Source organism: Crassostrea angulata, unplaced genomic scaffold (assembly GCF_025612915.1).
Source record: "Crassostrea angulata isolate pt1a10 unplaced genomic scaffold, ASM2561291v2 HiC_scaffold_335, whole genome shotgun sequence".
In the NCBI taxonomy this organism is placed as follows: Eukaryota; Metazoa; Mollusca; class Bivalvia; order Ostreida; family Ostreidae; genus Magallana; species Magallana angulata.
This window is the reverse complement of record NW_026441888.1, coordinates 1-25,081: the sequence shown is the minus strand read 5'-3', so window position 1 is coordinate 25,081 and position 25,081 is coordinate 1. Positions and strand designations below refer to the sequence as shown.

Sequence of the window (25,081 nt, the reverse complement as noted above, 5' to 3'; positions counted from 1 at the left end):
AACTGTTTAACAACGCATATTAATTTTATTTGTAGCATAGGTTGGAGAATTCCCTCTGTGTGGTGGGGTTTGAGGAGGGTGAGACACAGAGACATCATGTTGAGATGGCGAAGGATCTGGTCGGCCCCGACAAGAGACTTCAGATGAAGTCCGTGGTTGTTACGTCTCCAGATTCCTTAGTCAACATACCGCCATCTAAAGTATGCCTTACGCACACACTTAGTGACCAGTGGTCTCCGAATGTCAAATCAGAAATTTCAAGAGAGTTGTTAAAGAATGTAATTCATAGCAAGATCAGGAATACCACGTGTGTTCTAAATCAGAGAGTAAATGCATGCTTTTTAGACTGGTTTAGAATATACATGTGATTGACTATTTTGATTTCACGCATTTACTGTAACATATATGTATGTGTTGTTCATATATGTTTCTCTTTTTTCTGCTCGATTTGGAACATAAAGTTTAAAAAAAAAAAGATTTAGTTTAGTGTTCAATTCTTAGTGTAAAACATGTATTAGAGACCTTTTCGTTGGATACTTATAGCATAACCTTAATCAGGGCTGTGATTAAACTCTAACTTGACTTTGTGATACAATAAACAGGCATGGAATTTTATTCTACAGATGATGAAGAAAACAGATTGTTTGTTTGATTTAAATATTTTTAAACACGTATTTGCTTTGTTTACATTACAGATCCTTTTGATGTTTGTGGACTACAATGAGAGGAACTTGATAATAGAGGAGGCGGAAGACGGAATACGGAGACGAACATTGGATGTACTGATAAAAAGTGGAGGTAATACCCTTTTTAGATGACCATTTGTCAATTTTAAAAGGGACTTGGACACGATTTGAGATCAAAAATTTTATTTTTATTTTTTATGTGTAAAAAGGTTTACTGGTGCATTTTAAATGATGTACCAAAATATGAATGTTAAAGTCAAGTTACAAGCAAGATACAGAGGTATGAATTGATTGTTATGTAAACAAAGCTCGAGTCTTATAGTTGTTTACAATAAATGTAATGTAGAAAATTACAATTTCTTAGAGAAAATGACTTTTAAAAAACAATTTAAACTAATTCAATATATTCATAAATACTATTATCAACAAAAGAAAGATACATTTGATTAAAACTTTCACCAATACAACACATATATGTAAAAAATGACAATATTCGAGCTTTGTTTACAAAACAAAGAATTATGAACTCTGTATCTTGCTTATAACTTGATATTTGACTTTCAAATTTTGACATAGCATTATAAACTTCTTTATTTATCAGAATAAACATTGAAAACGGAAAAATAAAATTGGAAAATTTTAAGTCAAATCGTGTCCAAGTCCCTTTAGTATTTGTAATGTCCTGACATGTTGGTTTTTGTGAATTTTACACATTTTGCTTTTAGCACATCTTGGTACTGTTTTTATATATACTTAGTATGTGTATCAATATACCAGATATTAAATTTTACGACAGTATATACTTAAATTTTTTGTACTTTTTGTATGCATTTGTTTTTTAAAATTAAGGTTACTATTAAAGGTAAGTATTTATTTATATATTGGGGAAAAAATTCAATATGAATAAACATGTAATGAAGGCATGCTATACAACTCCTAAATAATTACATTTATGTAAACAAAATACTCACAAAAATTTCAATTTGGGCCATATAAATATAAAGGAAATCGAAATTAGCGGTGTTAAATTACGTTTGTCTACTAGTTTTTAGTCCCCTACCGGTTTCACCGGTGGGGACTATAGCTTTCCTCTGCGTCCGTCAGTCCGTCTGTCCGTCCGTCCGTCCGTCCGTCCGTCTGTCTGTCTGTCCGTCCGTAACAAAAATTTCTGTCGCATTTATCTCAGCAACTATTTATCGCAGATGCTTGAAATTTTTACACAATATTTTTATATGCATGCCATATCGTGGGATATATTTTTGTACCAATGGGACGTCAACTTCCTGTTAAATGACGACTTTGCTTATTTTTTAACCAAACTTTTCAAACAAATTTTCGTCAAAGATTTCTCAGCAACTATTTATCGCAGATGCTTGAAATTTTTACACAATATTTGTATAGGCATGCCATATCGTGGGATATATTTTTGATCCAATCGGACGTCAACTTCCTGTTAAATGACGACTTTGTTTATTTTTAGCCAAAATTTTCAAACAAATTTTTGTCAAAGAATTCTCAGTAACTGTTTATCGCAGATGCTTGAAATTTTTACACAGTATTTGTATAGGCATGCCATATCGTGGGATATATTTTTGTACCAATCAGACGTCAACTTCCAGTAAATGACGACTTTGTTTATATTTAGCCCAAATTTTCAAACAAATTTTTGTCAAAGAATTCTCAGCAACTGTTTATCGCAGATGCTTGAAATTTTTACACAGTATTTGTATAGGCATGCCATATCGTGGGATGTATTTTTGTATTAATCGGACGCCAACTTCCTGTTTAATGAGTACTTTGTTTATTTTTAGCCAAAATTTTCAAAGAAATTTCCGTCAATGATTTCTCAGCAACTATTTATCGCAGTTGCTTGAAATTTTTACACAGTATTTGTATAGTCATGCCATATAGTGGGATAAATTTTTGTACCAATCGGACGTCAATTTCCTGTTAAATAATGACTTTGTTTATATTTAGCCCAAATTTTCAAACAAATTTTTGTCAAAGATTTCTCAGCAGCTATTTATCGCTTGAAATTTAAACACACTATTTGTTTAGGCATACCATATTGTGGGATATATTTCTGTACCAATCGAATGCCAGCTTTCTGTTAAATGTCGACTTTGCTTATTTTGCATATTCACATCAGAGCGGGGGTATCACTAGTGAGCATTGGCTCACAGATATCTTGTTTGTATTATTACAATCGGGTTCGTTTTCGGGTTGGGCTGTTTAACTGTTTGGTTTGATTCGGGGTACAGAAGACGGTAAGAAATGATACTGTGCATAACAGTGCATTGTTTTCACAAATTTTTACAGCGAATACAGAAAAGACTTGGCGAAATTACAGAAGATGAAATAAAGAGTATTATTTTACCTATTTTGTATTTAATTTCTATATCAACTATATAGTTTTAATTTCCTCTGTTCTTTTATCTCGGATTAAAGCATGACATCTCGTTTACAATAGCTCTGAAATAGTTGTGTGCTTGGAAGCTTTCATAGAATGATACAAACCGGTAGGGGACGTGTATTGCTTATGCAATACTCACAGAATGCTTGTTGATCTTGTTATATAAACTACTTTAAAAGACACCGTATTTTTTAGACCAACATTAAATGCTATAACTATTATTCATGATAAAACTGCCACTAGATTTTTAACACACTGGATATATTATTTTGGTTTATAACGAACAATGAATTTATAATCTTTTGCTTGATAATATTCTAATGACCTTCTCTTATTTAACGATAAAATAGCTTGTTAGCTGACTTAACTGATTTACAATATATTTTAGTGACCTGACTATATAAACAAACTGTTGACAAAATATATATTCATTAATCCAAAGAATTAATAATCAAAGGTTCGTAAAATTTGCATCATTGCTGTAAGTATTTTAAATGTTGGATAAAATGATGGTCGTTTAAAGAATAACGTAACATTGTTTTTATTTTAAAAAAATACATGTACTATTATATTTTCATGAAAAAAATTATTGACATATAATTAGTCAACAATAATATACATAAATGTGCCAAGAAATAAAACAAGTTCATTATAAATTCAACATTACAGAATTACCATATTTTAATTATGAAATCAGTAGTAAAGTTATTGTGGATCAAAGTAAACACTGTCTGCCCTCCATAAACCTTTCTGTTTCATGTTTATGCTATCTACAATTTTTTCCCTTTTCTTTTTTTGTGTGTACACGTCCTCCTCTGACGTCACTTTATTTTTTATTTTTTTTTAATAATTACAGTGTATATGTTTTGTACCTCATGCACCATCTCTGTATGGTTTGAGAGAATAAACTTGAAACTTGAACTTGAGACTGACAGTTAATTAACTAACGGAATTATGCTTGGTTAGATTTACGGGTTTGACACTCGACCTACTTCTGAAAACTTTGCCACTTGATTGTTATTTTTTTGACAATTTTATAACAGTTTCTTATAATGCTCCCTCAAAGCCTGTATTAGGTTGCATTCTTAAGAAGGATGTGTATGTAAGGACATTTTAAAATGACAGTTTGTAGAATAGTATTTCGGAGAAACTATTAGAAAGTTGGTTCAAGAAAGGAATTATACGTGTACAACGAAGGATTTGCTGTGTAGATGAGTCTCTCCTGGTGTTAAATACCTAGGTCTTATACAAGTTCAGTCATTCAGTCATTCAGGTATAAGGAAGAATATGTTGCGTAAAGAGAGTGAGATTACGGGACCTTAAAATGAGCAACTATTATTGAAAAATATTTTATATTCTTATATTTTACAGATTTTCCACAAAAGCTAATACTGCTTTGTTTGTTTTTGTTTTTGTTGAATCATAGCTGAAGTGATCGTGGTGTACTGCTGGGAGCTATCCTCGAAGAATTTAGAGGAGGGATACCTGTATGCCCCTAAATTAGGTTCCGTCAGCAAAGTTCCCAGACTGATTGAGCTCAGTAGGAAGAACTCTGTCTACAGTATTTACAAACAATTCAAACAGCACCAAAAGTCCGCCTATCAAAGGAAACTAAAAGAGCTTGAAGACTTCATCAAATAATTTTTTGTACTAGTAATATGAAAATTACTTCAAATTATTTAGTTGAATTTTATCTTTTGATCTCAATTCAAAATAAATCTCATTAATATCAACTACAATTAATGGATTAATTTAAGGAAGGGTATTTTTAATTTATTAGTTTTTTTTTTGTAAGTTATAGACACTGTACTGCAGTATAGCATACTCGTTTTCTGCCTCTTTTTATGAATAATAACTATGAAGTTTACGTTATTGATATTACAAAATGTTTTGTACTATAATAAATATTTAAATTTACTGTTGCTGTTTTATCTCTTTGAATACTAGTATATATTATGAAATATTTTTCATCTAGTTTGCCATCCATGGATAAATTGAAACAAATACTAAGTAAGTTACATTATATTAAAGGTGAATTCACATTTATCCAGGTGGTCATTAAAATACGGGATGCTTCCATAGTTACAATTAAACCCAATTCTGCTTGAAAGATCTTATAAGAGTATCACAAATGTACTTAAGAATTGAGTGCACATAACTTGATTGCAAATTTAAAATTAAACTCGGCTTTTCATGCCATTTTACATTTGTTAAAAAAGATATACAAATAGTACATGTTGCATGCTTTACAGGTTTTTAAAACCCCCTTTCATTCTGCTATCTTTTTTTATTTAAAATTTAAAAGTTTGAATGTACATTTTAAAAAAAACATACAACATGTGGTACTATTTATTGTAAAGCTTCTGAAGATCTGGATAAAAGCGCTAAAGGTTGGTTTACCGTCTTTGTGTTTTCTTTTTTAAAATCTGATTATGTACATTGGACAACAACCCAAGTTTACATGAAGTTTCATACATAAATGTTATTGATGGACATCATAATTATATAGAACAAAACTGCTGTCCAACTTTCAAAATACAAATCGTATGAATGTTTAAAAAAAACAACGGAGACTGAATGTATTTGCATCCATTTTCATACTTTACAGATTACCCTTGCAGGAAGTAAATTCAATACTGTTTTTGAATAACTATATGGTCATACATATAATTATATTTACATCTACCGAGTATGATTCCTTCTATTTCTTATAGAAACGTGTTAATCATAGCTCTGGAGAAACTAACAGGACTGAAATTAATCTACACACCCCATTGATCGATTGGTCAAAACCTACAGCGACTACAGCGACCTAAGAAAAATCACGGGCTGCACGAAATAATTATGATGATGTCAGACTCAAATTTGTCTGTTTATTTTAGCTAACGTACTGATGTACATTAACAGTAATTTAGTTAATTTTACGTACTCTTTACGGTCAATTTATAAATTTGTTAAACGAAAAACACGGGTTATGTATTTTTCCTGTGATGTCTCCACCTTCATTATCCCGTATAAATCACAAAAGAACCATTTAATTTAATACGCAGAAATCATATTCTGTATTATTTTCTATAGGAAACTTTTTAAATTGCAAAAAATGACTGGCGCATATGGTGTCCGGATAGGGCCATTTGCGTTAGCGCGACATCGCGTTCAGGTAAACGAGACATCGCGCTAACACACAACACGCCGTCGCGCTAACGCAACTTTGCATAACACGCCGTCGCGCTAACACACAACACGCCGTCGCGCTAACGCAACTTTGCACAACACGCCGTCGCGCTAACACACAACACGCCGTCGCGCTAACACACAACACGCCGTCGCGCTTACGCAACTTTGCATAACACACCGTCGCGCTAACACACAACACGCCGTCGCGCTAACGCAACTTTGCACAACACGCCTTCGCGCTCACACACAACACGCCCTTGCGCTAACGCAACTTTGCACAACACGCCGTCGCGCTAACACACAACACGCCGTCGCGCTAACACACAACACGCCGTCGCGCTAACACAACTTTGCATAACACGCCGTCGCGCTAACACACAACACGCCGTCGCGCTAACACAACTTTGCACAACACGCCGTCGCGCTAACGCAACTTCGCAAGTTTCACAGTCTAGTAGGAAGTCGTGTCCGGAAATATCAGACTGCGCATGCTTAAATATGTGTTGTGCAAAGTTGCGTTAGCGCGACGGCGTGTTGTGTGTTAGCGCGACGGCGTGTTATGCAAAGTTGCGTTAGCGCGACGGCGTGTTGTGTGTTAGCGCGACGGCGTGTTGTGTGCAAAGTTGCGTTAGCGCGACGGCGTGTTGTGCAAAGTTGCGTTAGCGCGACGGCGTGTTGTGTGTTAGCGCGACGGCGTGTTATGCAAAGTTGCGTTAGCGCGACGGCGTGTTGTGTGTTAGCGCGATGTCTCGTTTACCTGCAAACGCAAATGGCCCTATCCGGACACCATAGGCGCAAAATAAAAATGCTACACATTTTCCCCATTTTGTAAATTTTGTGACACGCGAATAAAAACGGATCCGTGCTATCTGCCCACGGTGAATAGTCATCGAAACTATTCACCGGCGGCATTTGATTTCCTTCGTTTTAAAACTCGGAACACCTCTAACGTAGACGGTAGTTATGAATGTGTACAAAAAATATAACAGTATTTATAATCAATATGTCGGTGATATTTGATAACGGAAGACAGCTGATAATGCGGTTTTCCGTTGTATGAATAAAAACAAGATCCCGCTGTCACACATGACACGTATGCTTTTACTGGAGATACAGGATGTTTGGAAGAAAATCACAACTTGTATCCATGTACACGTTTATCAAGTATGTAGCTTCATATTTATACTTGTTACATTCAATGTTTTCATTATAGGTATATGCCACGACACCCTTTGGCTTGATCAGTAAAAGACGAGATATTTTTAATTTTACAAATTTACATAAAAACTATGTACGTGTACATATATATACTTAAATAAATTAAATTGAGAGAGAATAGTTCACGCTGCTCGGGTCACGGTATCGGCTTCTTTGATGGAATCAGCCCTCATGCCATTTTAATTCCTGATACACTCGGTGCCCACTAAGTGCATCCGCATTCGTAATGCACACTGTTACCCCGACCATTGTACTGCCCCCAATGCCACAACGTCTATGGACATCCGGTCCTCAAAGCACCATTCCTCACACGTCACGTCGACTCGCCCACACGCTAGGCATCGGAAAGTCCTCCCCGACCGTCGACAAAACTCTATTGCTACATAGAGCTACGCTGGAAAACCCTGAGGAAAAAACCTTCAACAAATTTGTTGACAAAATGTAATAAAAAGTACCACCAAAAGGATGTCGTACAAAGTACATATGTACAAAACGCTTAAGCAAATTAAAACCAGTACACATAAGTACAGCTTCTGAATCAATAAATAATACCTGTACAACATAGAGGCTCAAAACGGGATAAAACTTTAAAAAAATTCAATATTGATTGTGACAGTATACATGTGAAGCTTTCATTCTGTTGTTTTTATCCTGGAAATCGTGCATTTGTTTCTGCAGATCGTGCATGTGTTGAAATCATTGGAGAGAAGAATTGCTGATGAGAAGTTTTAAGCCTAAGTGACCCGCAAGAACAAATAAAGAAACCACATTTCTTTCTAATAAGTTTAGTGGTTTTTAGACACTAGCGCCTTGGAATGTTTTCTAGCCTTAAGACAGGAAACAGTGACTACGATTTCTTAAAAATCTCAACCTTTCTGTGGTATCTGGCATATATCCCAGTACTTAATGTGGCTTGGCCTTGTGGCTTAGCCTTGTGTTAAATTCCTCGATTCTATGATTTATTATTTTCCTGCATGGCTATGATCGTAAAAGTTGTGTTTCAAGTTATACCGGGATTAATATCCTACGAGGACCATCACTAGAAAAATTGTAGGCCATTGGTAAAAGAAAAAGTCACCTCATCTCAGGCATTTGAAGATTCAAAGCCTAATGTATTTATTTCAGGGCTTCTGCATATCTCAAAGGTCCGCATGGCTATGAGACATTCATGCGAGTCATCCTGTTGAGGATTTGATGTTAGCTAGAGTGTCCATATAATCTAAAAACACAGTTTGACTGTACATTGTACATGTATATGCTGCTTGTACAATAACACCATTTTTTCTTATCTTCTGCAGGATTTCCTGCTTAAACATACATGATTTACATGCTATTTATGTCTCCTGAAATGTCTCCGTTAATGTTTACGGGGTTTTCCACAAATGAGATTTTTTAACATCATGTATCTTAAACAATTTTAATCGTTTGTAATGTTTACAAGGATGTGAATTATTTAATTTTGATTTTTACATGAAACACGCTTAAAACAGAACTACACTATTAAACAACCGTGCCCCCTATGAATTGATCCATTTTGCAGACGTTGAGATATTGAGTATTTCAATCAGTTTTCAGCCGGGATTTGTTGAAAGCAATGTTCTTAATGTAGACAAATAAACTGTCAAACATTAAAGTAAACAAAAAAGTCAGAAAAGTATCAAATTAGAAACTTCCGCTTTACCAAAAATATCCTAATAAAGAGAGCATTGTCAAACGTTAAAGTAAACAAAAAAGTCAGAAAAGTATCAAATTAGAAACTTCCGCTTTACCAAAAATAACCTAATATAGAGAGCATTGTCAAACGTTAAAGTAAACAAAAAAGTCAGAAAAGTATCAAATTAGAAACTTCCGCTTTACCAAAAATATCCTAATATAGAGAGCATTGTCAAACGTTAAAGTAAACAAAAAAGTTAGAAAAGTATCAAATTAGAAACTTCCGCTTTACCAAAAATATCCTAATATAGAGAGCATTGTCAAACGTTAAAGTAAACAAAAAAGTCAGAAAAGTATCAAATTAGAAACTTCCGCTTTACCAAAAATATCCTAATATAGAGAGCATTGTCAAACGTTAAAGTAAACAAAAAAGTCAGAAAAGTATCAAATTAGAAACTTCCGCTTTACCAAAAATATCCTAATATAGAGAGCATTGTCAAACGTTAAAGTAAACAAAAAAAGTCAGAAAAGTATCAAATTAGAAACTTCCGCTTTACCAAAAATATCATAATATAGAGAGCATAACCTTATCAAATAAAGTAGGATTTTATTATCCATAGTTTTAACGAGCCTAAATGGTCAACAAATAATAAATCAGATCTAGCTTAATATTTTAATTATGATATTTTTGGACTTAAAAGTTTAATTAGGAAAAATCGTTTTTCTTTGCTGGGGTACAATCTGCATTTTATAATCTAGAGGTTTTATTGGCAGATCACATGGTTTAACATCGGTTTGTATAAGTGAGGACGGGGTCTGACGCTGCATCTTTAATAGTATTTCCTTATTTAATATGAAGTAGAGACAATGGGTTTTTTTTTCACGACTGTATTTTAAATCATTGTTATATTCAATGTTGACTATGTCTATTAGCTGCTAGTATTGATACAACTGCTTTATCAAACAATGAAGGGTTTTACCATAAACAATAGAGTAGAACCTGCTAAATGTTAGATATGTTAATTTTGTTAACGTATGATAAGTAAGTAAGTAAATGATTTATTATAGTGACATGTGTTTTATAAACAAATATAGATACATGTATATGATATAATACCTTAATGAATAAACACCCGGCCCTTCGGACCTATATGTCACTTTATAAACATGAGCATACAAATAATAATATGATATTCGCGAGAATATGTGACTTTATGGTTAATTATTGTGTTTAAACAAAGTTTTGTAAGTGCAAAATAATATTTAACCGAAATTCAGGAAACAAATATATTTAAAACCATAAAATAGTGTTATGTAGGTTGGAATTTTAACTTCCATCATAACTTTTATTTTCATTATAAGCCTGAACACTCCCTCTTTTCCAGCGCGGTTACGACGTAAAACTATTTGGTATTCTTATTTTTACAAAATGTACAATTACCTATTGAAAGAGCCCTCAGTCACCGAATTTTTTCTTTCTTGATGAAATGGGATACTTTTTTTGATTAGCAAATTGAAATAAAGATTAAATGTATATTTGATGTTACAAAGTTGAATATTTGTTCTCTTGGGTCGTTTTAATCATAAAGATATAAAATTGTGTTTTTATCCAGATTTGCAATTTCCAGTGTGTTACTTGCGTGGGTAGCATTTCTACTTCATCTGTTTTGTCAACTTTGTTCAGAAACACCTGCCGCCATGGTACCTGATGATACGGAAAATATATCAAATGTGAGGTTATATTTGGAGATTAAAGGTAAAATTGTCTTCATTAACAGCACGTATCATTTAATAAAGTTACATGTGTTTCAATTGAACTTTCACATTCTCATCCCTCGATGGCTAAAAACGATGCTAATTTGTTTAATCAATTTACGATTGTAGGCCTTGGCATTTTATTAAAATATTCAAGTTATTTCTTTACTAAACACAACCTTACATTTTTAGCTCACCTGAGCTAAAAGCTCAAGTGAGCTATTCTGATCACATTTTGTCCGTCGTCCGTCTGTCTGTCCGTCTGTCCGAGTTATTGCGAAAATAATAATAAAGGAAAGGCGTGTTTCAATCAGTTTAATAGCTTCGGGTTCGGCATCCGGTAAAATGGGTAGGCAAGACTTGGCCTGGGCAAAACAAAAGATTGGCAGTTATTAATCTGCCAATCTTATTAAAATTTCAGGATATTTGATGGACCAGTATATTTGTATTCGCTGTAAATATTGCTGCAAAATAATGCGTATTTGTTATTGACGATTGCCGATCTGCCCCGGCTTTTATTTTGCCACGGCCCGGGTTTGCATACCCATTTTACCAAGACTCGTATTCCATACTTCAAAAACGAGGTTCTTTGTTTAAAGCAGCCATGACATTATACGAAAAAGGGTCGATCTGACTATGATGAATTCAATGCTTGTGTTGCAACAGTTCGCGTATGAACGGAATTTTTTGAAACATGCAATATATATTGGTGCCGATTTTGTGAAGTAAATTGAGGCTAAATATTTCAATGCGTTGACAGTTTTCACACATGACGTTGGTGTTAGCTTGTTCTGATTTTCGTTTCGTTTTCATTATTTATGCTTTGTAACCTGGGAACTATCGTCTGTATTTCGTGATTTTTACGTATCAAATCAAACAGAGACTTCGGTAAATCAAACAGTTACTGTTTACCTGCGCAAATTAAGCAAAATCTAATGTATCAAAAAAGTACTGAAATACAATTCATTCTATCGGTAATTCGGCATTATTTTTTGCGTAATGGTAGATTAATGCAATAGGTTTTGTAAAGATGCTCGGCATTTTCTCGAGTTTATTTAGTTTAAATAGAGTTTGATACCGCTGACGGAAATATGTAGGTATATGTATATGTATATATATGATTCATTTCGAAAAAATAAATTGTGTTCTTTATTTGTTATAGTGCATGTTTCTTGTGTTTAATTGTTTACAATTTCTATTTACTAACCATATTTGAGTGTTAAGCTTCGAATTATAAGCAAGATACAGAGATTTGCTCACAATATATGTTTGTACACAGATTTTAAAAACTAAAGATTAAAAAAGTAAAAAAAATTGTCAATGTTTTTAAAGAAAATTTTCAAAGTCTGTTCTTCCAGAAACCAACTTTAACAACTTATTGTATTGTAAACTTTAACTTTTTTCGTCAGTATTACTCCTACTGTACATGTGATCCTTGACTGTGTTTGTGTACATTTGTATAAACTGATTTTGAACCTCAAATACCACTGAACTGGTCTTGAGTGAATAAAAGAATTGAAAATTCTTCATGCAATTTACTACTGATATCGTCTCTTCACTTGCCTCGGATAGTCTTTTAAACACCATCACCAGTCCCGTAAATTCATGTGGTGCACTTTGTTTACATGTAAAAATGGCTCTCGATCTCGATGTAAATTCAACATATTTGATTTTCCGAGGTCGGTAGCGTGTTTCGGAGAAAGTCTGAGGCAAATAAAGAGGCGATATCAGTTGTAAATTGCATGAAGAATTTAATGGTACTAATTGTTTTCACAGAATTTGCGTATAAATAAGGTAAATCAGTCAAAAACTAGCGCACGTTTTTCTGCGCAATAAATATTCAATTTTTTCAATGGGTGGCCCTGTAGCTCCCCGGTCGTCCATCCGAATTTTTCAGACCGGGAGCTACAGACCTGCAGCTAGCTATTCCTAAGAAAATATCACAGCGGAAAATTATCCTGGTTTGTACGCGAGGTAAATAACAGTCATTTAATTATAATGGAGAAGACAAATTAAATTTTTGAATGTTTTTAATTTGAGGAATTGAGCACATTGAGGTACAATTTTCTTTTTCTCATCTATGCATGTAGGATTTTTTAAAATAAAAAACAATAATTATTATATTTTTTTTAAAATACAATAACTAGTAAGTAGTTGATGAAAAAAATGTACCTATATGCTCTCATATATTTTGATCGCTTTACAAAGTGTGGGGGTGGGGGGCAGAACGAAAATAGAGGGAATTGGAAGTTAACAACTTAACAGTGTACCCCTACCAAATGTTTAGTTTTATATCTTGCGTAGGATTTTCTTATTCTGGTAAAAAATAGTATTTCATGAAGGTACAATGTCAAAGATTACGTGTATGCAAAAATAAGCGTAAAATTCGAATACTTTACAATATTAATATTTGTTATTCCACCGAGGGACCATATGGCACAATATCTTTTGAACGCCCATTGTTGCTCAGGTGAGCGATGTGCCCCATGGGCCTCTTGTTTTATCATTTTATAGATATTGATTTGTGACATGTGCATATCTTTTCTTGTAATAAAGATCAGATTTCATTTACTACTTACAGTTTCCCTTTTTTATGAATTAGTGTAAATGTTTCATAGCTATGTTTTTTTTTTTCATTTTTACTAAAGGTAGTGTTACTTTGCTTTGTGCATTCTGTGCATATAATTGTATTTCTCTTGATTGAAGCTTCGAAAATTTTCTTTTAAACATTTGTTATCAATCTTTAATGTGTTGGTGGGTGGACGGGCGTGTGTGTTTTGAATCTGGAAATGATTTGGAAATATGGGTTTTTTTTCCAGAAATACTAAGACAGCAGCTGCGTGACAGAGTTATGTTTCTTGGAATCAGCTTCATTGTGATAATCCTCCACGTCATCACCATCATCATCATCATTATTGCTTTATATTCGAAAGATAATTGGATTACGAGCATTTTTAACTGGATGCAAAATTTACAGAAATATGTCCCTGCAGTTACTGAAAATGCATCTAAGAACTTGAAGAAGACTTCTCATGTAGTGTATAGTTTTGGATCTAATCTTTTACACAAACAAATTACTTTCAATTATAAAAAAATATTACATACAGTAGTAAAAATAATTTGTGTTCAAAGGTCAAACTTGTAGGAGTATTACTGGCACATAAAAGCTTAATAGGTAGGATTGCCATGTGATTCGTTACTCGCCAAGTAAATAAACTTAAAAACCAAACGAAAATGGCACTGGTGTGTATTCGAAACCTATGGGTTTTTTTTAATCTAAGGAGTAGTCATACACCCTAAATGTAATATTTTTGGTGGGTACATACATTTCTTCAGAATAATAAATTTCACAGTAAGAAAATATATATGTCCTTGAAAGTAGCATGAAAACCAAGAACATATAAAAATTGCATTATCAATTTGCTTTTGGGGGATTTTTTCACTTAAAATGAATAGAAGCAGAGAGGTATGATTTTGTTTACGTCACCTGTGTCTTGTGATTTTGTTTGTAGACAAGGTTGGAGAATTCCCTCTGTGTGGTGGGGTTTGAGGAGGGTGAGACACAGAGACATCATGTTGAGATGGCGAAGGATCTGGTCGGCCCCGACAAGAGACTTCAGATGAAGTCCGTGGTTGTAACGTCTCCAGATTCCTTAGTCAACATACCGCCATCTAAAGTACGCCTCAATCGTCATACTAGTGGCCATCCACTTTATATATAAATATATATATATATATATATATATATATATATATATATATATATATATATGTGTGTGTGTGTGTGTGTGTGTGTGTGTGTGTGTGTGTGTGTGTGTGTGTGTGTGTGTGTGTGTGTGTGTGTGTGTGTGTTTCAACATACATGTATACTACTATTGATTCAAAGATAATTAAGTAATGATATGAATTTTAATCGCTATTTCCTTTCACGAAATTTGTTTTTTGTTATACTTTTTAAGTTCAAGCCCTTGATCAATTAATCTTTAGACGTTTAGATTTTCTATACCTAAGCAAAAACGCACAAAATTCATGACCATCTGTGAAAGTATTAGTCAAGAGTCTCTGATTTTTGTTGTTTTATTTAACAACTTTTGAAGAAATAAATACATGATTAATACTGCAGATCCTCTTGATGTTTGTGGATTACAATGAAAGAAATTTGATAATAGAGGAGGCGGAAGACGGAATACGAAGACGAACATTGGATGTACTGATAAAAAGTGGAGGTATTATTGCCCTACGTTAGATTAAGAATGTTTTCATTAGGTAAATAGTAATGACGTTAACAGTTATCATGAATTCATAACTTTTAATCTTTCATTATCTAGTATAATTGTTCTTTGAAGTAAATAGGCATATACTTTCATCCATTAAGACTGTTCCTTTCTTACGGAAATTAATTGTACTTCATATAATACTGTGTCCCAAGTTTCTGTTTATACTACTTTTTGCTGAAAGGGACATGGTGATGCACAAACCCATTATTTTACACGATTTCCACATATTTTATATATCATATGAAAAGATAAACTTTTGAAAAATCACTGTGTCTCAAAGTAATTAAATCAAATTAAAAAGAGAAAAATAGAATTACTCGTTGGGCCAACACAAAAATATTGAGTTTTCCTTCCGCTTCATAACCACACAAGCGCAGGGGAATGTGAATAATGCAGTGTGGCATACATCATGAGCCAGAAACCTCTCTTTGAAACATGATGTCTTCAACAACTATATATTTATTAAGATGCATTCTCAATTAATGCATATTTCTTACCACAGACATCGAATAGCTTCCGATTCAAATTCTTTTTTCAGTGTGTCAATCCAATTGTAACTATATTTAGACAGAAATCGCAACCACATGACACTATACCAATGTCCAAAACAACTCGGTTTGTTTACAAATGAGATTTAATGACCTGTAAATTAATAGGTAATGACTTATGATGCGTGAAACCTTCCGAATGATGAAATGTTGAGTAGCACTTTTTATTCCCGTTGTCATAATCAAAAAGTAAAACATTTATTTTGAGTCACCGTGCCACTACTAATATTTCGATATTTATGAATACATTTGTGCTCAAACTACGTTTATCCACGAGAACGAAAAAAATCCAGATTATTTTTGAAACTCCCCATTTACCTTTTTAAGTTTCATTACAAAACCAAAAATAGAAATTCTTCGAGGATTTTGCATTGATGAAGTGTCAATGCAGAAATTTTGGATTTTTTTTCCTTTTGTCTGTCGTCCGTCGGTCCGTCCGTCTGTTCGTCCGTCCGTCTGTCCGTCCGTCCGTCTGTCCGTAAATTTTTCAAATTTTCAACATCTTCTCAAGAACTACTGGGCCAATTTCAACCAAACTTGGCACAAATCATCCTTAGGCAAAGGGGATTCAAAGTTGTGAAAATTAAGGGCCACGCCCTTTTTCAAGGGGAGATAATTAGAAATTAATTAAAAATTTTGAGAAATTTTCTACTCAAGAACCATAAAGCCAGGAAAGCTGAAACTTGTGTGGAAGTATCCCCAGGTAGTGTAGATTCAAAGTTGTGAAATTCATGGCCCCCGGGGGTTGGGTGGGGCCACAATGGGGGCTCGAAGTTTTACATAGGAATATATAGAGTAAATCTTTAAAAATCTTCTCCTCAGAAACTAATCTGCCAGGAAAGCTGAAACTTGTGTGGAATTATCCTCAAGAAGTGTAGATTCAAAGTTGTGAAAATCATGAGCCCCGGGGTTAGGGTGGGGCCACAGTGGGGGGGTCAAAGTTTTACATAGGAATTTATAGAGTAAATCTTTAAAAATCTTCTTCTCAGAAACTAATCAGCCAGGAAAGCTGAAACTTGTGTGGAAACATCCTCAGGTAGTGTAGACTCAAAGTTGTGAAATTCATGATCCCGGGGGCTTGGTGGGGCCACAATGGGGGCTCGAATTTTTACATAGTTATATAGAGTAAATCTTTAAAATTCTTCTTCTCAGAAACTAATCAGCCAGGAAAGCTGAAACTTGTGTGGAAGTATCCCCAGGTAGTGTAGATTCAAAGTTGTGAAATTCATGGCCCCCAGGGGTTGGGTGGGGCCACAATGGGGGCTCGAAGTTTTACATAGGAATATATAGAGTAAATCTTTAAAAATCTTCTTCTCAGAAACTAATCAGCCAGGAAAGCTGAAACTTTTGTGGAATTATCCTCAAGAAATGTAGATTCAAAGTTGTGAAAATCATGAGCCCCGGGGTAAGGGTGGGGCCACAGTGGGGGGTCAAAGTTTTACATAGGAATTTATAGAGTAAATCTTTAAAAATCTTCTCCTCAGAAACTAATCAGCCAGGAAAGCTGAAACTTGTGTGGAAGCATCCTCAGGTAGTGTAGACTCAAAGTTGTGAAATTCATGATCCCTGGGGGTGGGTGGGGCCACAATGGGGGCTCGAATTTTTACATAGTTATATATAGAGTAAATCTTTAAAATTCTTCTTCTCAGAAACTAATCAGCCAGGAAAGCTGAAACTTGTGTGGAAGTATCCCCAGGTAGTGTAGATTCAAAGTTGTGAAATTCATGGCCCCCGGGGGTTGGGTGGGGCCACAATGGGGGCTCGAAGTTTTACATAGGAATATATAGAGTAAATCTTTAAAAATCTTCTCCTCAGAAACTAATCAGCCAGGAAAGCTGAAACTTGTGTGGAATTATCCTCAAGAAGTGTAGATTCAAAGTTGTGAAAATCATGAGCCCCGGGGTTAGGGTGGGGCCACAGTGGGGGGTCAAAGTTTTACATAGGAATATATAGAGTAAATCTTTAAAAATCTTCTTCTCAGAAACTAATCAGCCAGGAAAGCTGAAACTTGTGTGGAAGCATCCTCAGGTAGTGTAGACTCAAAGTTGTGAAATTCATGATCCCGGGGGCTTGGTGGGGCCACAATGGGGGCTCGAATTTTTACATAGTTATATATAGAGTAAATCTTTAAAAATCTTCTTCTCAGAAACTAATCAGCCAGGAAAGCTGAAACTTGTGTGGAAGTATCCCCAGGTAGTGTAGATTCAAAGTTGTGAAATTCATGGCCCCCGGGGGTTGGGTGGGGCCACAATGGGGGCTCGAAGTTTTACATAGGAATATATAGAGTAAATCTTTAAAAATCTTCTCCTCAGAAACTAATCTGCCAGGAAAGCTGAAACTTGTGTGGAATTATCCTCAAGAAGTGTAGATTCAAAGTTGTGAAAATCATGAGCCCCGGGGTTAGGGTGGGGCCACAGTGGGGGGTCAAAGTTTTACATAGGAATTTATAGAGTAAATCTTTAAAAATCTTCTCCTCAGAAACTAATCAGCCAGGAAAGCTGAAACTTGTGTGGAAACATCCTCAGGTAGTGTAGACTCAAAGTTGTGAAATTCATGATCCCTGGGGGTGGGTGGGGCCACAATGGGGGCTCGAACTTTTACATAGTTATATATAGAGTAAATCTTTAAAATTCTTCTTCTCAGAAACTAATCAGCCAGGAAAGCTGAAACTTGTGTGGAAGTATCCCCAGGTAGTGTAGATTCAAAGTTGTGAAATTCATGGCCCCCGGGGGTTGGGTGGGGCCACAATGGGGGCTCGAAGTTTTACATAGGAATATATAGAGTAAATCTTTAAAAATCTTCTCCTCAGAAACTAACCTGCCAGGAAAGCTGAAACTTGTGTGGAATTATCCTCAAGAAGTGTAGATTCAAAGTTGTGAAAATCGTGATCCCTGGGGGTTAGGGTGGGCCACATGGGGTGGGGGGGGGGGTCGAAGTTTTACATAAGAATATATAGTTTAAATCTTTAAAAATCTTCTTCCCAAAAACTAATCAGCTAGGAAAGCTGAAACTTGTGTGGAAGCATCCTCAGGTAGTGTAGATTCAAAGTTGTGAAAAGGGTGGAGCCACATGGGGGGGGGGGTTAAAGTTTTACATAGGAATTTATAGAGTAAAACTTTTAAAATCTTCTCAGAAACTAATCAGCCAGATGATTCTTTAAAATTGTTAAGACTTTGGCTCCAGGACAATTCTTCGCCCTCACAAGAAGGTTCAGAGTTTGATGTAGCTTTATATCCCATAGATAAACAATTATTAAGGATCTTTTTGAGAACTGCAATACTTATCATGTGATATGACTATAAAACCATCCTGTTAGAAAAGGGACTAATGATTATAAACATAAAAAATATCCAGGGGGGAAATGGATTTTATTTATACAGGATCTACATGTATTATTGTACATTGTCCAGATTGTTTGTATTATGACTCCATTAAGCTGATTTTATCATACCTATTGTTCCTCAGGTGAGCGATGTGGCCCATGGGCCTCTTGTTTGACTGGTATTTGTTTCTCGTTAAAATTCGTCAGAAAGTGAGGGAGGCAGTGACCTGGAAATAGGACTACTATAGGCAAAAATCAACACAACCATATGCGGCTGTCGAACGCATCTTTACTATCAAAAGAATTTAAGAACATTTTCCAAAAGGTAACATTTTTTTCTGATGTAATAATTCAAGCTGCATCAGGTGCTTTTTTGTTTCTGGTCATAGCTGAAGTGATTGTGGTTTACTGCTGGGAGCTATCCTCGAAGAATTTAGAAGAGGGATACCTGTATGCCCCTAAATTAGGTTCCGTCAGCAAAGTTCCCAGACTGATTGAGCTCAGTAGGAAGAACTCTGTCTACAGCATTTACAAACAATTCAAACAGCATCAGAAGTCCGCCTATCAAAGGAAACTTAAAGAGCTTCAAGAATTCATCAAATGATTTTTTTTTTCACATTCTTTGTGCTGGTTTTTATAATTTGATCTCATAGAGTATATATCAGGTACATAATTATTTTTTGCGTTGGTTATAATGTCTTTATTCATTTCTTTTTAATTGAGGTTTGTTTTTATTTGTAATGGAGGTTTGTTTTTAACAGGGTTTTTTTATCCGTTATCTATTACCTTGTTTTCCTGCAATTTCAAAGGAAAAACAAATAGAAATGGTTAACTAAACCTGCTCAAGTTGATAAGCTATTCTGCTTATATGGAGTTTTTATAAATTGCCAAGCTCGTTCACTATACATGTACATATGACATTTCTTGAGTCATATTTTCCCGAATGTTTTTTAAACTCTGTGTACCTATTACAAATTGTTTCTCCAAGTGAACTATCATGTATTTTAAACAGATATTCTATTTACTATAAAAAAAATTTAAGGAGCTAAAAATTCCTAGCAATTTTGGGGAAACATTCAATATTTTGGAAATTCAAGTATTAAAAGATTACGTACTTTGAACAATGTTTTCTTTTTACATTTTCCAATAAGTGTTTATTTTCAACGGCGCTAAATTTCCACACTTTTTTAACATTTAGCAGTCTCAAAATAAATGTTTAATAGTTTCATATACTCTATTACCAATCATTCTTGGGTTTTATTCTAGTATGTAAAATCTTTAATCTGAAATTGAAACTATTGCAATGAAGTTCAATTTTAAAAAATGGTTCAAAAAGTTTCAATCTTTGCTGTGTTAAAAACCCTCCTACGAGTCTTTCAGATACATGTACAGATGCTAATAGTTCTCTTTATTTTTTAATAAGTTCACTGTGCATACCTTTGCAGTCTTTTCTTTTCTGATAAAGAACATGTAAAAATATCTAGGTATATTACGGCTGTACTCATTTTTCATTACATTGGTGTAGTCATTTTTCTATCTTTTGACGACAGTATTCAATTAATTTAGTTTATATATGTACTCCTGGAAACACACTTTTATCCATGTTATCAATTTTTATTTTCTTATATTCACATTTTCAAATGTCTGTGTGTGATAACCTTACAAATTAATTTTGAAGCCAGTCGCCCAATAATTTCATAAAAGATGAGCGACGCCAAATGGGCCGAAAAACGGCATTGGCTGCGCTGCGTAGCAATACATTGCATGTGCTACATGAAAAAATAGTGGTTTTAAAATATTGTTTTAAAGTGTAGAAATTGGAAATAATATTAATATAAGTAATAAGGAATCATTCTTTGAATATTATGAGGTGAAAATTTGGTCGGAATGTGGTCAAATCTATCATAAAGCCCTTTAGGCGTTGTTGGATTTGACCTTATTTGATTCCTTATTTCTTAAATAAAACCGTATGTATAATACACATATATAATCACATTCATTTAGACGGTGTGTTTTCTTGACTGATGGTATTTGCAACCATTAGTGGCAGCTGTCTTAAGTTTCTTTTCATAAAGTTTATTTTCTATATATTTACATGTATACAATTCCTATTACATATCATAAATAAAATATATTTCTTTAACTCAGAACAGCTCATTTTTTATTTCTTTTGCTGCTTTTACAATTTGTATATGAAAAATAAAACCATTTTTCTAATTCAACCCGACTTAAGCTTGAAAACCTGAGTGAATTAAGTTATACGAGTTCTGAGAGACTGCAACAAAAGTCCGTCGAACTTAACTCGGAAAAATTCACAGGAACGAAAACAGATATCTACGGAGATTTGCAATGGGAATTATTATACTTTCATGTTAAATACTGAAATCTGATTGGTTTAGACGCAGTTGATAATCCGTTCTATTACCCTCAGCGTTATCAACACACTTGGCAACGGGTAACACTATATAAATAGTGCCTGTTTGGGAGGGTAACAGTTGAAATTGACACCCCGAGGAGACCATTGTCAACCGATGCGAAGCGGAGGTTGACAATGGTTTTCGAGGGGTGTCAATTTCAACTGTTATCCTCCCAAACAGGCACTATTTATTTTATTATTCTGAATGTCTTAATTTAAGAGAATATTTTTACTGCTTTTATATAGAAATGACATTCTACGGCGAACCGTACGCGCATAATTTACGCGCATGTAACAATTCGTTGTGTTACCCATTGCTAGGTGTGTTGCTAACGCTGAGGGTAATAGAACGGATTATAGACTGCGTCTAAACCAATCAGATTTCGAATTTAACATGAAAGTATAATAAAACGAATTGTTATACTTTCATGTTAAATACTGAAATCTGATTGGTTAAGACGCAGTTCATAATCCGTTCTATTACCCTCAGCGTTAGCAACGCACTTAGCAACGGGTAACATTATATAAATAGTGCCTGTGTGGGAGGATAATTTACAGGACTGGTGATGGTGTTTAAAAGACTATCGAGGCAAGTGAAGAGACGATTTCAGACGTGAATTCTACAGCGAACCGTACGCTTCGCGTCGGTTGACAATGGTTTTCTCGGGGTGTCAATTTTAACTGTTATCCTCCCAAACAGGCACTATTTATTTTGTTATACTGAAAGTCTTAATTTTTAAGAAAATTTTACTGCTTTTATATAGAAATAACGTGAATTGTACAGCGAACCGTACGCGCATAATTTTCGCGCATGTAGCAATTTTTAATGTTACCCGTTGCTAAGTGCGTTGCTAACGCTGAGGGTAATAGAACGGATTATGAACTGCGTCTTAACCAATCGGATTTCCGTATTTAACATGAACGTATAACAATACAAAATGTTACATGCGCGAAAATTATGCGCGTACGGTTCGCTGTAGAATTCACGTCTGATATCGTCTCTTCACTTGCCTCGGATAGTCTTTTAAACACCATCACCCGTCCCGTAAATTCATGTGGTGCACTTTGTTTACATGTAAAAATGGCCACTCTCGATCTCGATGTAAATTCAACATACTTGATTTTCCGAGGTCGGTAGCGTGTTTCGGAGAAAGTCTGAAGTAAATAAAGAGGCGATATCAGTAGTAAATTGCATGAAGAATTTAATGGTACTAATTGTTTTCACAGAATTTGCGTATAAATAAGGTAAATCAGTCCAAAACTAGCGCAAGTTTTTCTGCGCAATAAATATACATATTTTTCAATGGGTGGCCCTGTAGCTCTCCGGTCTGTCAATATTTTTTTCCCGGAGAGCTACAGTTCTGCAGCTAAATTCCCTTATGTTTGCATTGGAAATCTGCGACATTTAATTTTCTATTAATACACTTTGATAATTCATGCGCCATGTGCACAATTATTAACGTCTTCACGTGTGTGTTTTGAGTATTTTTATTTATGTAAGATTAAATGAAAAGTTTTATCAATACATAACCAATCTGACATTTACTTTTGAAAATTAATAATTAAATTATATCTATTTCTAAAAAAATAAATATTTTTCTCTTCTAAGTTCCTGGAACATACTTTAAGTTGCAGAAACGAACTAAATAACGTGTTAAGGCTGTTCCATGTATGTTTCATATCCCTGACTGCATGAGAGCGTATATAATGGCTTTACAGCGATAATACACATATAATTCATAAAAATAGACATCAGTAATGAATATAACTATAATCATTCAATGCTTAAAGGAAATACACAAATGATCTAAGACAGTTCAAAAGATTTGTTGCAATTTCCTTTTTTTTAAATACGGGTATAAAATTTTTAATGGAAGTGGAAAAAAAAAATGGTAGAAATATTGTAATAAAGACTTTATCAATGTTCTGAATTTCTATGACTTTTTTCAATATTTTACATCTTCAACTAAAACTTCTTCATCTTAAACTCTCGATATAAAAGGAGTTTGGTTTAAATATAAGTCACTTAAATATGCCATATAAATCTTTAAATCTTTTAATCCAAAATGATACCAGAGGGTCTTTGCCCAAAGACTATTTTTGACACTTCGATCCAGATTGTTTTGATCAATTCTACACAACTTTACTTACCCCTCTTCCTTTCGGATTCTTCCAAATATCTATAAATTTTGAATGTGTCCCTTCTTAATTAATTTACTTGTAGGTGTATGACTGACTTCATCATTGAAATGAGTGACAATATAGATCTATAAAGCACCCTGATCCCTCTCTCTCTCTCTCTCTCTCTCTCTCTCTCTCTCTCTCTCTCTCTCTCTCTCTCTCTCTCTCTCTCTCAGGCGGTTTTTGGTTCATGTAAGTGCATTTAGTACTGCTTCAATCTCCCAAAATGATGCAGATGCCATACTCTTTCATTTTGGTAAATAAATTTTCCAAAATTTTTAATGTGTCCCTCCACTTTTAGACAGATTTTTATCAAACCATGTATTTAAAAGATATATGTACATGTACATGTACCTGTAATGCTTATGTTTTACGTTCATAAAATGGCTAAATGCTACCCATATCCATCAAACTAAAGCAAGATTTACATGTATGATATTTATTTTTAAAAAGTAAAATTTATCGTCTTTTGAATTCCATATTCAACAAAAAAGTGACTAGGGTAGTCATTCTTATATATACCTCATATCGGCAATACATTTGCATCCTCAGTAAATACAAGTATATGTACATTGGCAACTGATTTGTTTTCTGATTTTTTATCCGGGATTACAAAATCCGATCCGACTCTAAGTTTAGTGTTCTTGTATTAACTTCCTCCGGTTTTTCGTCGATCATCGACAAAAAGAAAGACACGTAATCCAACAGAAATGGATGATGACGGCGTCACCATTCATTCAGAGGGAGAAGATGGTTTTGTTCCTGAAACGAAAAGAAATCATACAGCATTTTTGTCCGCGCTCTTCGATTCTGGTAAGAGGAATGTAACAATTTCCTGGTGTGCATGTATTACGTTTTCTCAACATTTTGAGTTTCTTTCTTCTTGTTTGGAGTGATACAGTGTTTTGGCCAGTTCTGAATAATGGATAGATTTTTAAGTGCTGTAAATTCAGCCAAAATTTCGGGTTATTTTATGCGGAGTTCCTGTTTTTTATTTGTAATATCAATAAATGGCATAGTCCGAAATATCTGACGTTTTTCTGGCTTTTTTAACGATTTTGATATTTACTTGCCAGGAAAACGTCAGAACCGGCGCCATTACGAAAACTGGAAATTTCGCCGCCTCAAACTGGAGGCGGCATTCTCGGCCCGATTTTGAATACTTGCGAATTGTATCAAATATTTAACTTACAACTTAACAATAAAAAAATGACTTTACTACTCACTCATATCGCTCAAAATTAAATATGACTCCGTATTTTGATAATAGAAACACACAATTACAGTCAACCGTATTTTCGCTGTCTTTTGCGATAACGAGTCACGTGACTCAAATCTCGCCGGACAGTTCGATAAAAATGTGTTGAACAGACGGTTTGTAGAGTAAACAAACCCATTAAAGCGATATGAGTGAGTAGTAAAGTTATTTTTTTAT

The 25,081-nt window shown here is 34.3% G+C and overlaps 2 protein-coding genes across 2 annotated transcripts; both read left to right on the top strand.

The window, feature by feature from the left end:
- Window positions 1-35: 35 nt before the first annotated feature.
- LOC128170136 (uncharacterized) lies at window positions 36-5,474 on the top strand (the record flags this gene model as incomplete). Its single annotated transcript, XM_052836090.1, is given in 3 exon segments — window positions 36-200; window positions 696-798; window positions 4,526-5,474. Coding segments are annotated over 3 exon segments (483 nt in total), but the record flags the coding sequence as incomplete, so codon positions are not given.
- Window positions 5,475-7,355: 1,881 nt separating this feature from the next.
- LOC128170135 (uncharacterized) lies at window positions 7,356-21,214 on the top strand. Its single transcript, XM_052836089.1, has 6 exons — window positions 7,356-7,440; window positions 10,761-10,903; window positions 13,722-13,936; window positions 14,415-14,579; window positions 15,026-15,128; window positions 19,439-21,214. Exons 1-6 carry the CDS (start codon window positions 7,394-7,396, stop codon window positions 19,651-19,653), a joined length of 888 nt encoding a protein of 295 aa, XP_052692049.1. The 5' UTR covers window positions 7,356-7,393; the 3' UTR covers window positions 19,654-21,214.
- The last annotated feature ends 3,867 nt before the right edge of the window (window positions 21,215-25,081 follow it).